General features: G+C 44.2%; 1 protein-coding gene across 5 annotated transcripts in view; it reads left to right on the forward strand.

Annotated features, from left to right (window-relative positions):
- Positions 1–13,855, forward strand: part of IRAG1 (inositol 1,4,5-triphosphate receptor associated 1) — a 123,843-nt gene extending 109,988 nt beyond the window's left edge. For all 5 annotated transcript variants that reach the window (XM_055282422.2, XM_055282425.2, XM_063641107.1 and 2 more), the window contains 3 exons: positions 3,555–3,674; positions 4,952–5,086; positions 8,978–13,855. In XM_055282422.2, the coding sequence (XP_055138397.1) occupies positions 3,555–3,674; positions 4,952–5,086; positions 8,978–9,221 (499 nt within the window). In that variant the 3' untranslated portion in view covers positions 9,222–13,855. The remainder of the gene's footprint in view (positions 1–3,554; positions 3,675–4,951; positions 5,087–8,977) is intronic.
- The last annotated feature ends 209 nt before the right edge of the window (positions 13,856–14,064 follow it).

Here is a 14,064-nt window from a genome sequence, read left to right on the forward strand (position 1 = left end):
AAGTTAACTTATGTATCAGGCTCTGTTCTAACATCGCACTTAAGGCTCACAAGTGACCCAAGAAGGTATTACTGTTCTCTGTTTGACAGATATGAAATCACTTGAAATGTGATTCTCATGCCTCAGCCTACTTTTTTGAGCCTTGGTTTCCTCATCTGTCAAACAGAGAATAGTAATACCTTCTTGGGTCATTTGTGAGCCTTAAGTGAGATGTTAGACCACAGCCTGATACATATAAGTTAATTTTTAGCTCTTCTTATCATTGGAAAGATCAAGTGAGATAATGTATATGAGAGTCCTGTAGGGGAGCTGAAATGAAAAGATCTGCATGTAAAAGAGTCGATGAAATGGGCTTCCTGGCCCTGCTAGGGAAAAGTTTTCCTCTCTAGAAATCAATGACCCAAGGACAATGAGAGCTTTATTTACAGTCACTTGTCTGCAAAATTCTAAGGTGCATAGTGTGTGATGACACACAATAGACATGCACCTGAGAAATTTCCTAAAGCCATTTTATGAAAATGTAATATTAATTTTACCATACCTTAAATTAGTTCACATTTAGGGTTCCTCTGACTCTGAAGTGTCTCAGTAATATATAACAAGTTCCTCCTTGATGATATAAATAATTGCCTGGATTTTTTATGAGTCATAATTGGAGGTAGCTCAGATTGCTCCCAAAATGTACCAATACATTTACTATATAACAATAATAATAGCAGATATAATTTGTTGAGTGCCACATTCCAGAAAGTTTATTTACATTTCTTCATTAATTCTTACACCTCCACCGTCAGGTATGTATTACTATCCCCATTTTACAGTTGAGGAATCTGAAGTTCAGGAAGATTAAATAATTTGCATGTCTTGGAGCTGGGATTTGAATCCAGGTTTGCCTAAGGCAAGTTCTTTTCCTTTATACTACACTGTCCTCCTTCATGCATGCTTAACATTAAGGAACCTCTAAGGCTGACAGCTGTATATAAATCAAAAGTCTGATACCAATATCTCATTTCTTATATATATATATTTCATGAAAGAATTACTTTCCCTGCCCTTGGCTGTAGCTATGTTTTTCTCCTCTTGCTCCAGTCGTTTGGATAAATAGGAAACTGCACATTAGGCCAAGGTCACATGGAAGGGAGTGGATAATGTAATTTGCAGAAGGAGAAATGTTATGAATAGCTGGTATTTTTAGAGCGTTATCTTTCTTGTTCACAATGGGTTGTGGTTTCCAGCCTGACTAAATGTAAATTTTAAAACGTCTGAGGAAAACTAAGAGATGGGAAACTGGTGCCAAGAATGAGGAGAAGATACAAGGCTCACTCATAAACCCTGTCTGAGAGTTCAGAGAGGGTGGCAGCTGTGATATTTCAGAGTCCTGGCTGGAAAGCTCTGCTCACAGTGTTGCCTTGTTGGAGGACTCCTCCATGACGACATTGCTCCCATTGGGAATCAGGACACGAAGGTGGGCTGCAGGATTTCTAGGGAAAGCATAGCCGTCTGGATACTTCCTTTAAACTTGTGATCCCATACCTGCAATGATCTCCCAGCACCGCCCAGCCATCTTACCAAGATCTTCTAGTATGTCTGTTTTCCTTCTTTCTCATATAACTCTTTTACACCCCTCCTCTCTCCACAGACCTTCCTAGAGCCCTCTACCTCTCACTCTCAGCAGATGACCTTGCCTTCCACTTTATAAAGAATACCTAAGCTACATTCCCATAGGAGCCCTCTCACTTTCCTTCACCAGATCTCCAGCCCAACAACTTCATCATCATCTTACCTTTGTTACAAACAAGGAGAGATTCTCTAGTTTTCCAAGATCTGTCCCTATTTCCTTTTGCAAAGACTGAGTTCCTTTGGGCATCTCTTTCTCTCATCCTCTCTACTGGATCATTTCTACCTACATTCAAATGTGCATCCTCCCGTGACCTACTTCAGCTGCACACTCTCTCCAACACACCCCTCTACTCTCCTTCCTACTCGAATTTCTGTGTCTGTGGCTTCCCCTTTCCCACCTCCCCTTCTTTACTTTAAACCTGTGCTTGGCTCCCAACATTACATAGAGGCTCCTCTTGACCTCTGTATTATCAAATCTAATAGTCACCTTGTCTGCGTGCTTCAAACTCAGAAGTATGTGGCACCGTTTACTCTTCTGCCTTGATGCGCTCTTATCTCCTGGCTCCCAAGATTCCACCTGCTCCTAGGTTTCCTCTTACCTCTCTGGCTGCTACTTCTCAGCCTCCTCTGAAGATGCCTTCTTTTCCATCTGAGCCAAGTGTGGAGTTCCTCATGGCTTGGTCCTGGGTCCTCTTCTTGTCCTTCTTCATATTATCTCCCTAAGCAATCTTGTCTATCACCATGGCTTTAAATAACATTTATGTTCTGATGACACCAAATGAATATCTCCAGTTAAAACTCCTCCCTGACTCACTTCGGTGAATTCAACTGTCTACTTGACATCTGCCTTTGGATACCTCGCAGGCATTGCAAATGTCTCTTGTCCAAAAGTTAACTCCTGCCACACTGCCTCTTTTTAAGTTCTCAAACAACTCAGCACCTTTTGTGTCTCAGAGTCTTTACATAACCCGCATTCTCTTCCTGGAATGATCTCTTCTCTGCTCTTTTACTGAGTTTTGCTTTATCATCCAGGCTGGAGTGCAGTGGTGCGATCTCGGCTCACTGCAACCTCTGCCTCCCAGGCTCAAGCGATTCTCTTGCCTCAGCCTCCTGAGTAGCTGGGATTACAGGTGTGTGCCACCACACCTGGCTAATTTTTGTATTTTTAGTGGAGATGGGGTTTCACCATGTTGGCCAGGCTGGTCTCGAACTCCTGACCTCAGGTGATCTGCCCGCCTTGGCCTCCCAAAGTGCTGGGATTACAAGCATGAACCACCACACCCAGCCCTCTCCTCTGCTATTAATACATCTGACTTCTCCAACTTCAGCGCCTCAGAGAGGCCTTTTCTAACTATTCACTCTAAACACATTCTCTCCTTGTTATTTTCTGTCACTGTACAGAATTTCTTTCACAAAAGTTGTAATTTGTAATTAATCACATATTTTTTCTTTCCTTTTATGGGGCTTTTCCTTCTGCTAAGTTCCATGTTGGTAAAAACCATTTCTTTATTTTCTAATGTGCCTGTGGCTTAGTCATGCTCAGTGGATATTTGAAAAAATGAGTGGGGGTCTTCAGGTGAAAGATAGATGACAGGAATGGAATGACCTTAAATGTACTGGTCTGCCCCCATTTTCCTCATCTCAGTGCTGTAGATCACCCATTACAGCATCTCCTGGAATAAGAATAAACACCAATTTGGGAGCATGAGGAGAAGGGGAGCTGGTGAGGTATTTCATGGGCTGGGGAAAATTCATGGACTAGGACCTTTATAAAATCTTGTCTCAGGGTAGAAGGATTGGGAAAAAATCTGAAAGTTACTGAAAGAGCCTGAGTTTCCTCACTCCTAATCAGGAATCGGGCCAAAAACATGGTTTTGTTTTTAGGCCTCCACCTTTTTCTGAAATGATGCCCTGTACTTCCCTCTTCTCACTAGTGGAAAGACAAATGGGGACCCAGATTGTGAAGCCTCTGCTCCTGCGCTGACCCTGAGCTGCCTGGAGGAGCTTAGTCAGGAGACCAAGGCCAGGATGGAGGAAGAAGCCTACAGCAAGGGGTGAGTCAGACCTCAGCCACCCCGAGGGCACCTGGCAGGTCTCAGAAGATGCCTTCCCATGGGTCTTTCTTGATTCTTAGAGGCTTTAGGGAAGTAATCAGTGGCCACAGGACCTCCTTGCCACAGGAAGGAACTACATAGGAAAGAGCAAGATGGTTCCACAGGAAGGACAGGAGGAAGCAGGGTCAGAGGGTGTGGTTAGACAATAACGAGACTGCCCTCTTTTTAGGCAGAGAGCCACCAGAATGCCACCGCTCAGAATAGTCTGGAAATCAGGGGCCCTGGGTGGGTTCCTCTTGGTGGTGCCTGAGGCTTCCTGACACGTGCTCAAAGCAGTCATGTTGCTGCCAGCAGTGCCCAGGAGCAGCTGCAGCTCTGCTTCCTAGAACTGCTTTGGTCACCCCTTCCTCCTATAAACAGAGTCTCTTCAACTTCCAACTGCCTCCTCCTCCATTTGAGCTTGAATAGCACCCATGGCCAGTTGTCAGCACTGGAGAGACCAAGTCCTGAGCAGGGCCCAAGCCTCAAGGTAGAGAATCACCTCCAACCATGTATGGTGCCCTATGCATCTCCTGTCTCCATAGCTCATGAGGAAGACATAGCTTCCCACTGACACAGAACCCACGGGCTTCAGTGGTGGGTTTGCCCAGCCAAACTGCTAGTGTTAGACACTCAGCGTAGGACAAGTGAACAGAGTATGTTTGGCGTAATATTGATCCTGGGGTAGAAAAACCACAAGGGTTTCTCTTGGAAAGCCTGCCTTTTTCACCCACCACTGTGCTCTATCCTTGGAATGCATGGGCATGAACTTCTTCATTGGTTTTGTAAACATTTACTGAGTACCTCTCTAGGTCAAGCCATGTGCCTGGCACTTCCAAAAATCATTCCAACGCCCTGTGAAATGAGGGTCACCCTCCCTCTTTTACAGATGAGAGGCTGAAACTCCACAGTCACGTGGAGAACAAATACAATCTTAGCCCTACGGAATGTTTTGTGGGTTAAGAACCCAGTCAGGAGACCCTGCGCCACATTTTTTCCCTGTCAGTTTTGTCACACTTTCACATAAACAGGAAGGATGACTGAGGAGTGAGGGGAAACGGTACTGGCATGAGCTGCCTTAGGATTCAGTAGAGCTTCCCAGCTTTTTCCTGTTTTGTGGAACCACAGGAAGCGCATAATTATTGGAGGTGCTGCTCAAGTCCCCTCCCCTCGGAACTCAGGAAAGGATGCACTGCATCTGGCCTTTCCAGACTCAACTGTTCCTTTTTGCCCCCCAGATTCCAAGAAAGTCTAAAGAAGACCAAAGAACTTCAAGACCTGAAGGAGGAGGAGGAAGAACAGAAGAGTGAGAGTCCTGAGGAACCTGAAGAGGTAGAAGAAACTGAGGAAGAGGAAAAGGGCCCAAGAAGCAGGTGAGAAGCCTGTGTTTGGAGTCCTTGCCGTTGCTGAAATCGGGGTTACAATTCATCTAATTTAAATGCACAAAATCCCTGGAAATGCCAGTCCAGGGCAGCAGTGAATCTGGGGCCCCAGTGAGTAGCCAAAGAAACCAAGAGGGCACGCATGTTGGGAAGGAGGTAGAGGAAATCCCAAAGAGCCAAGATAGCTAGCAATGAGAAGTTTGCAAGAGCCTGAGAGGTCAGGGGCAGTCATGGGAAGGGAGCATGGCAATCAAGAGCTCCAGGAGCTAAGGAAGGGCGAAGGGCCCTGAGTGGAGTCCCTCATAGCCCAGCAATGGTTAGCTCATTTCCCAGATGAAATTATGGGTAGCCATTCCCATGAAAAGGCCCAAGACCAAGAGAGTTGACTCGAAGCCCTGGAGTGAGTTTCTTACAAGAACAGGGACAGGGAGGACACACGGAATAGAGGGCAAACTCAGCTCAGTGGCAAAGGTGAGTCTCCAGCAGGTGCCTACCATGCTGACCAATCAAGCTTGGTCACCCAGACAGTGTCTTCACTTTAGGTTGGAAATACTTGGGGTTTTCTTTTAAAATACTTTCTATTTCAAAGGTACTTTCCCCTGAGTTGGGGGAGGAGAATATAACATGTAGATAAAGACACTATAGACCTGTATCTTGTCCCACTTGTGGTTCCTGCCTGGCCTTTAGGATGCAAAATCATAGAAATGACCTAATTTAGTTCCAGGGCACTCCATGCAATGAAGTACTATAGGAATGAGGTCTCAGCCTCACCTGGCCTGAATTATCCCCCAGAAGTTCATGCTTAGGGATAGGATAAACTAGCACCCATAGATGAGGTGTGCTGTACCCCATAGATATAATAACCATGACAACATTCTGGATTTTCAGGACAGACCAATTTCATATATTCAGCTATGTTGTCTCTATTAGTATATTTAAACCACAAGTCTTGAATTTTGATTTTTTAAAATGTAGTAATAGCCACCTTGGAAAACCTTCACCAAAATCTGTTTTTAGCCCCCTGGGATATCTTGGGGTCCAGGGCAGCTCCAGACAAAATATCTAATCAGCTGCTGAAATATTATCTAATCTGGGTATGTATCGGTGCCTCATTGCTGGAAAACTCTGGAAACCACATGCATGCAACAAATAGGTAATGAACTGAAGATTAGAAGCAAAATGGATAGGCACGCAGGAGCTACCAATAGAGCCAAGCTGGTGGAGAATTCAACTAAAGTCAGAGGTCTCAGCCCATGCCGGTCAACCCCATTGTTCAGGGGAAGGGCCATTAGGAGAACTGGAGAAATGCTTCTCCACGGAAAACAAATCACACACTGCCTCCCCAGTGAAAGAACCTCCAAGTTTTACAATTAAAGTGCAATCCCTACTCCAAGCAACCAGATCCTGTTCTCCTTAGGCCTCACCTCCCTCCTGAGGGTTCTCTGCTGGTATTTCTCAGTCCACCACATTGCCTTCCTCCCCTTTAATGCAGTCAAGCAAAGCCCTAGACAAAAAGCCTTTCCTCTGGCACCCGTGAATATAGCAGAGACAGACTGGAACTTCTAACACTTCCAAACACTGAGAAAGAACAAAAGGGAAATAAACAGAGGGAGAGAGAGTACATGGAATATAAACAGTCTGGTTTGCAAAGCAAGGGGCTCAATGTCTTATCTAGCTAGTTCAATCTCAGGCAATTGTCGGCTCCCTCCCATTTCATGAAACCCCAGGGGAAGTAAGGCTTAGCTTGGTTCCTTTCTGTCCAGCTCCTGGTCATCAGTGTGTGGCAATGGTGCCTGTAACATTTATCACTCACCTGCTCTCAAACATGATTTCTTCCCTGAAATGTTGGTACCTCACTAACAAGCAAGGTTTGAGGTTATTAAGAGTTCCATGTCCTACTTAGTGCATTTTTAAAACACTGGGTTCAGCCCAGCTGCCGATCACTTAAGAGATTCAACATCACACATTACAGTATTTTTGTCTGAGTCACGTATCTGTTATATATAACAATTATGTTACAAATATTGCTCTCTTGAGGATCAGTTTAAATAAACTTTGGGTAAACCCCAATATTTTAACCATATTTAAACAGAGAGCACAGTCTTCTGACATTGAACAAGTAAGACTCATAAGGGACAAGATAAAACTTTTGTCTTTTCTCCCAACGGCTGTTCAAACCAGCTCTGTGCGGTTAAGAGGACATTTAGGTTCCTTTACTTTTCCAATAACTCTCAGGAAACAGAAGTTTACTTATAACAACCAAAAATTGACTTCTAAAGAAATTCTATTTCTAATCTATTTCTAAACTCTTTTATAGGCCAGGCATGGGTGACCAGCTAAGGTCACACAGCCAGATCTTGGTCTCTTCCTCTGGAGCCACACTTAAGAGTGGGGTTAGAGTAGGGGAAGTCACTCTGGCACCTTGTTTTGGAGGATGGAAAATACAGCCCCAAAGGCTCCATTTTAGCATCCAACTCTGTCTAAATAGAATCTAGAGAATCTACAAAGGGCTGAGAGAAAATAAGCCTCTACTTCTAAACCCTCCCTTCCCAACAGTTGTGAAAATAGTCAATGATTTTCAAATCAGACAATGTGCTCACTTTTGTGCTTTCCTTAATTGTGACTGAAATGATCTGATGGGGTTCCCGCAGGGAACAGAAACCTGTCAATGTTCTCTGTGGCCCTAGCATCCAAGGCAGGCATTCTGAGCATCTGGTCCCTTTCTAAGGAGGGCATTTATTGAGTCTGTCAATCCTTTGTTAGTCATGCATTTTCTGCTACCTCTGAATTTGAGCTCTCTGCTTCTCAGCCAATGGCTTGGTCATTGCTGTGTGTGTGTGAGCCTCAGGATCTTCAGAAAGCTCTTCTATCACTTTCCCCACCTCCTTGGTTCAGGAATCCTCAGTATTCTCATTTTTCATATTATTTTTTAAATTGGATTAGAGGTTAAAAACATCAGGAAATCCTAGCTTAATGAAGGGGCTCAGGGCTTCTTCAGAGAGCTCTAGAATGAACTTGTCAAAGCAGGCCATCTGCCCGGTGTCTTTTTACCACACCACAGAGAGAGAGGACAAAATGAAAGACAGTTGGGAAGGAATCAAGAGGGAAAAGGGGCAAAAATGGAGAGGAAGAGAGAGATGAAAGGGAAGGAGAAAGAAGTGTGGAGAGAGTGAAGGAAGAAAAGGTGGAAGAGGGAGAAATTAGAGAATAAATATTAATGAGGTTGAGATAACATCATGAACAAACCACCCAGACATTTCTAGAGGCTTCTAATCTTCTGCCTGCTCTTGGATGGTTTGAAGTGAACTCTTGAGGTTGATCTAGTCCCTTGTCATTTAACAATGGATATCAAGCTTCTTAGAGTTTAGCATAGTCCTTCCACTCTGGACACAGTTAGATGTGGAACTGAGAACAATGAATTAGGCATCCGAGGCAAGGGACAGGTTAGAGCTTAGAACTGATCATTAATGCAGCTAGGTGCCAAAAAGATGCATGGCCAGCCAATCCTGTACCCCCGGGCTTGGGAGAGTGCAGATATCAGTAATCACCCTGTGAATAGATGAGGGCATGTATGGATGGATGATCAAACAATTAAGTAGAATGATCTAGACAAGTAGCTCTCAACTTCAAGGCTGTGGACTGGTGGAATCAAAATCACCTGGGAAAATTTAGCCAATGATTTCTAGACCATAACTTTGGATATTCTCATTCAGTATGCTTGGGGTATTTTGAACAATTGTTGCCAACCTAATCTATGCACAGCTGAGTTTGAGAACTATTGCTCACGACAGCATAGAAGCTATCCGCAGAGAGAACTATGGGTCTGTGTATCATATGTGTGCCCAGTATACTAAAGCCTCTGCCTATTTTTTTCATTGACAGCAAACTTGAAGAATTGGTCCATTTCTTACAAGTCATGTATCCCAAACTGTGTCAGCACTGGCAAGTGATCTGGATGATGGCTGCAGTGATGCTGGTCTTGACTGTTGTGCTGGGGCTCTACAATTCCTATAACTCTTGTGCAGAGCAGGCTGATGGGCCCCTTGGAAGATCCACTTGCTCGGCAGCCCAGAGGGACTCCTGGTGGAGCTCAGGACTCCAGCATGAGCAGCCTACAGAGCAGTAGGAAACCTCACACCTAGCCAGTGCCCTGCTCTGAGACACTCAGACTACCACCCTTTCCCCAAGTATAACGTCAGGCCCAAGTGTGGACACACTGCCGCCCATCCCATCGGGTCATGAGGAAGAGTTCTTTTAACACTCGGCACTTCTGTGGGAGCTATTCATACACAGTGACTTGATATTCTTGGAGGATCAACAAAACTGCCCTGGGAAAGCATCCAGTGGTTGAAGAAGTCACCTTCACAAGGAACTTTATTGGAAGGGAAGGTCTCCTGCCCCTAGCTCAGGTGGCTGGGGAGAACTAAAACACCTTCACTGGTGGTTGGGGGTAAGGAGCAGGGCATGGGGGAGGAGGAGGTAGGGGGCAGTAAAAAACTTACTCTCTTTTTTCCTCTCTGTAATTGGTTATCCGGAAGAATTTGCTTAATGACTAACACCCTAAGCATCAGACCTGGAATTTGGAGTTGCAAAGTGACTATCTTCCCATTTCCCATCTCATTTTCAATAACTTCAGCCTCCCATTCTTTCCTTTGGAATGAGAGTTTCTTTTTACAGAAGTAGGAAAGGCTTCTCAGAAAAAAAAAAAGTATAGGCTGAATTTAGCTCAGTGCTTGAAATGGGAAGATATGAATTATTATATACGCATCTGTCCACACATACACACATACTGTTGTGTACACACATACACACAACATGCCTGTGCACAGAGCCAGCCCTTCAAAAGTGTGCTCTGGGTGTGTACCTCTGGATAAATAAGACGCATGCCAAGCCAACCCACAGATTTTCACTAGTGTGGGGCAGTCACCAGGCACCTGTTCAATGAGCTGTCCACACGGATTGAAGATGTTTTAAAAACACAGAAAACTCATGGCTTCAATGGCAGACTTACTAGTCGCCATTTCAAATGCCAACTCTGAGCTGCTGTACAGCACAATCTATTCTCTATTCTCTCTTTGAAAACAGTTAACCCACCTCACAGGTGAATGAGGAGAGAAGATGTGCTTTCTGCTTCAGTCTCTTACTCTGTGTGTGACCACATGCAAGGGTAAACTTGCACCTCAGTGCTTCAGTTCAAATGGGATTTCCAACCCAAGTATAATTAGGGGTGTTTCAGAGCATCCCCAGTTATTTAGCACAACACTGAAGGAGCACATTCCCTCTCCATTTTGACTTCTGTCTCCACTTTTACAGCCACTGCCTTCATCAGTTTTGTAGGGGTGTTGATTTCCATGTGGGTTTTGTTGTCATTGTTTTGCATTTTTGTTTTGTTATTGATATTGTTTGCTCTCATTGCTAAAACTCATATACGACTTACTATGAGCCAAGCACTGTTCTCAGTATTATATAGGTATGAATTCATTTAAGTCCTGAAGAAAAAGAAAAAAAAAATATGAAGTGGATACTACCCTTCCCATTTTCAAATAAGGAAACTGAAGCACAAAAAGAACAAGTAACTTGACAAGGACACCCAGGTAGTAAACTACGGGGCTGGAGCTCAACCCCAGGGTAGGCTGGCTCCAGAGCTGTGCTCTCCTTGACTCTTCTGATGGTCTCCTAGCTGGAAGCCTCACATTTCAGTCTCACTCCCCCAAGTGGCCCATCAGCTACTCCATCTCTGGCTCCCAAACTAAACAGTTTCTCTCATAGCGCTGGACCTCCACTCACTAGTTTTTTTTCCAGCTGTTCTTCTCTTTTCTTCAGGTCACTCTTCTTGACCAAGTGCAAAAATTATCCCCTCCATACCAGCTTCGATGACCTTCCTTCCATACTCCTCACCAGACACAACATAATAGGTCACACACTCCTCTGTGCTTTCTGGCACTTTTTAAACATCATTATTATTGACCTTTACCTATAGTATATCATGGCCTATTTATGTATCTGTCTCCCCTAGCATTTTTCCTCAGACAAGAACCATGTCTTACCCATCTCTCGGGTAAGTGCCTAGCATGGTGGCTGATGTTTGGGAGGGTGTCATTAAATGTTGCTCAAAAGAACAAGCAAACATTCAAGGTGGTGGAGAGCAGCCTGGGGACAAATGACATGCTGCATGCTTCTCAGTACCAGCACCATCACCACCATCACAATGCAAAAAGCAACATGTTTCTTAACCTCAGCTTATTCTGTTTCTCAGTCTACTCTGTGAGAGAGCAGGAATGAGACCAGACTAGCAACACCATTTCCAAGCTCAAGGACTGGGCTCAATACAGTCACTCCTTCAGAGAGACCCCCCACCCCAAGCATGCCCCACTTTAAAATAGCATGTTTATTGAAGGGGGCATCCTTTACAGTAGCTAGAAAATGACTGAGGCCCAAGCCAGGGTTGATCAAGGATGTGCCATTAAGGTAAAGAGTTACAGAGCAGGGCAGAGGGACTTTGGGGGCAGAAGTGGATGATTTGCCTGGCCTCTTCCAGGGGGTCTGGATACAACTGAAGGAGCTTTAGCTACATGAGGCCCTCAGAGCCAAAGACAGGATGCAAGTGGAGTTCCAGAGAGTGGCTGTGGAAGCAGAACTCCAGGTAGGGAATGTTCAATCTCTGCCTCCCTTAAAGAAGGGCCAGGCTCAGCTGGCCCCATTGTTCACTTGGTCACAAGTTTCCCACCTTTGTTTCTAGATGAGTCAAAGGCCAGAAAGGCAGTTATGGAGAGCTCCTGCACCTCCAGCTGCCCCACAGAAAAGCCTGCAAGAGTACTTCCAGGCACAGGCCCTCTCCCACCCTATTCCATTTGTAAGCAAGGGAGGTCAAGGAAAAGGTAATCTCCAAAAGGGAGCATAAGAATAGCCATATGTACAAGGGCTGAAAAAGTGCTCATGGGTCCATCTTTTCTGGAAAGCAAAGACCAGCCTGAAGCAGTGGGAGCTGCTGCCCAAGCGGTAGTGAACTGGAGAGAAACAGGCCCTGGATTTTCAATGAAAATGTGGATCTGAAAAGTCCCCCAAATGCCTCTGAAGTCTGACATCTCTGCTTAGCCCTAGGAGTCTGGTTCCCTGCCTTCAGTTGCAGAGTGATGTGTTTGTGTCATTGTTGATGTCACCTCCTAAAAAGACCTTCACTTTCTGGCTGCCACAAAGCCATATATGTTGCTCCCCATATACAGCCTGACAGAGTAAATGGAGAGGAAGTGCTGGATTTGTGTATCACTGGCTGTCAGTTCCTCATGTTGTTAAGCCTCACACAGGTGTGCTAGCATTGAACTGTAGAGTGTCACATACCTGAGTTTGAAAATAAAAGCACATTTCCAAACCTCTGGCAGCAGCCAAATGCCTCCTCATTTTATGGAATTGATTTACAGTCTTACCCCAACCCAGAATTAGATGCCTTTGGGTATATTAGTGCATTCCAGAACCAAGTCAGAGGTCCCCAACCCTTGGTTTTTGTACTATGGGCTACCTCACAGGGGCTGGATCAGTTCCTCCTCTTCCCTTCCCCATTCTTGATCCTAGTTTCCTGTATCTTCCTGGTCTATGATTTTTTTAATTAACACATTTTGCTGTGATTGAGTCTGCTGAGTTTTTAACCAACCTGATTTCCACAGCTGAACTATTTTTTGGTCTTTCTTACAGCTAGCTGCAGGGAAATGTGGACTTTCCAAATCTAGTTCCCTAAAAATAAACTCTCCTGCTCAATACTTCACACCTTTTTTTACTCCCTTCTCTGCCTACCAAAGCCAGAGGATTCAGATGAGAACACTGAGACCCAAGAAAATGGCAGAACCACTAGATGGAAGCTGGGTCTTTGAATGAGCACTCCCAGTATTGAACTGTGACATGAATAAGAAATAAGATTTTAGTGTATTAAGCCACAGAGATTCCAGGATGTTTATAGCAGTTAGCCTACCCTAATGCATACATTTGAACCAGAAATTGTGTACTTTAACAGCAAAATTCCAAAATATGAAGTTCTAGCTTACCAGTTACATGGCAAGAAACAAAACTGCTGGAAAGATGGTAAGATGGTAAAGTCTTACCTGTGATAACTTGGAAAGCATCTCATGGTTAGCCTATTTATAAGTGGTGGAAAGAATCAGCGTTGGGGTATGGAAACTTCTCTTGGCTGCCTTTGGCAAGGTATTGCAGGAGAAATAATTGGCTATGTGGGAGCAGAAATGAAAAAGAATATAGAGTATTCAGAAATGTGAAAGATAGAAGGGTGAGAAAACCTGACCACTTCTAAATCCCAGACAGACTAAAAAGAGCTTTGAATGCGAGCCAATAAAATTTCTCAGTTGAACAGATCGACTCAGCCTTATGGCAAAGGCTAGATTAAGGATGTGGCCCTTTGTGAGTTCAAATGAACTTAGTGTATTCACCACCAAATTTGAGGGGTATGGTGCTGAGAAACAAGAAATACTTCTTGAGAATTATGACTGGGAAAGGATTCGGGGTATGATTATTGGGACATGGAAGCAGAAATCTAACTTTGTGAGGGAATTTACAAAGAAACACAAGCCAGGACTAAAAACCCCTTTCATTGTTCAGGTGAGGAAACAGCTTTGTGGAGGAAAGAAAATATATCAGAGAGATACCTGCACCCTCATGTTTATTGCAGTAGTATTCACAATCGCCAAGATATGGTATTAAAATGTGTCCAGCAACAGATGAGTGGATGAAGAAAACATGGTATACATACACAACGGAATAGTATTCAGCTGTAAAAAATGAAATCCTGGCATTCACAGCAACACAGATGGAAATGGAGGTCATTATGTGAAGTAAAATAAGCCATGAACAGAATGTTAACACCACATGTTCTAATTCGTGGAAGCTAACAAAAGATCTCATGGAAGTAAAAAACAGAATAGAGGATACTAGTGGCTGGAAAGGGAAGAGAGAAGGGAAAGACG

This window comes from Symphalangus syndactylus, chromosome 6 (genome assembly GCF_028878055.3).
Source record: "Symphalangus syndactylus isolate Jambi chromosome 6, NHGRI_mSymSyn1-v2.1_pri, whole genome shotgun sequence".
Classification (NCBI taxonomy): Eukaryota; Metazoa; Chordata; class Mammalia; order Primates; family Hylobatidae; genus Symphalangus; species Symphalangus syndactylus.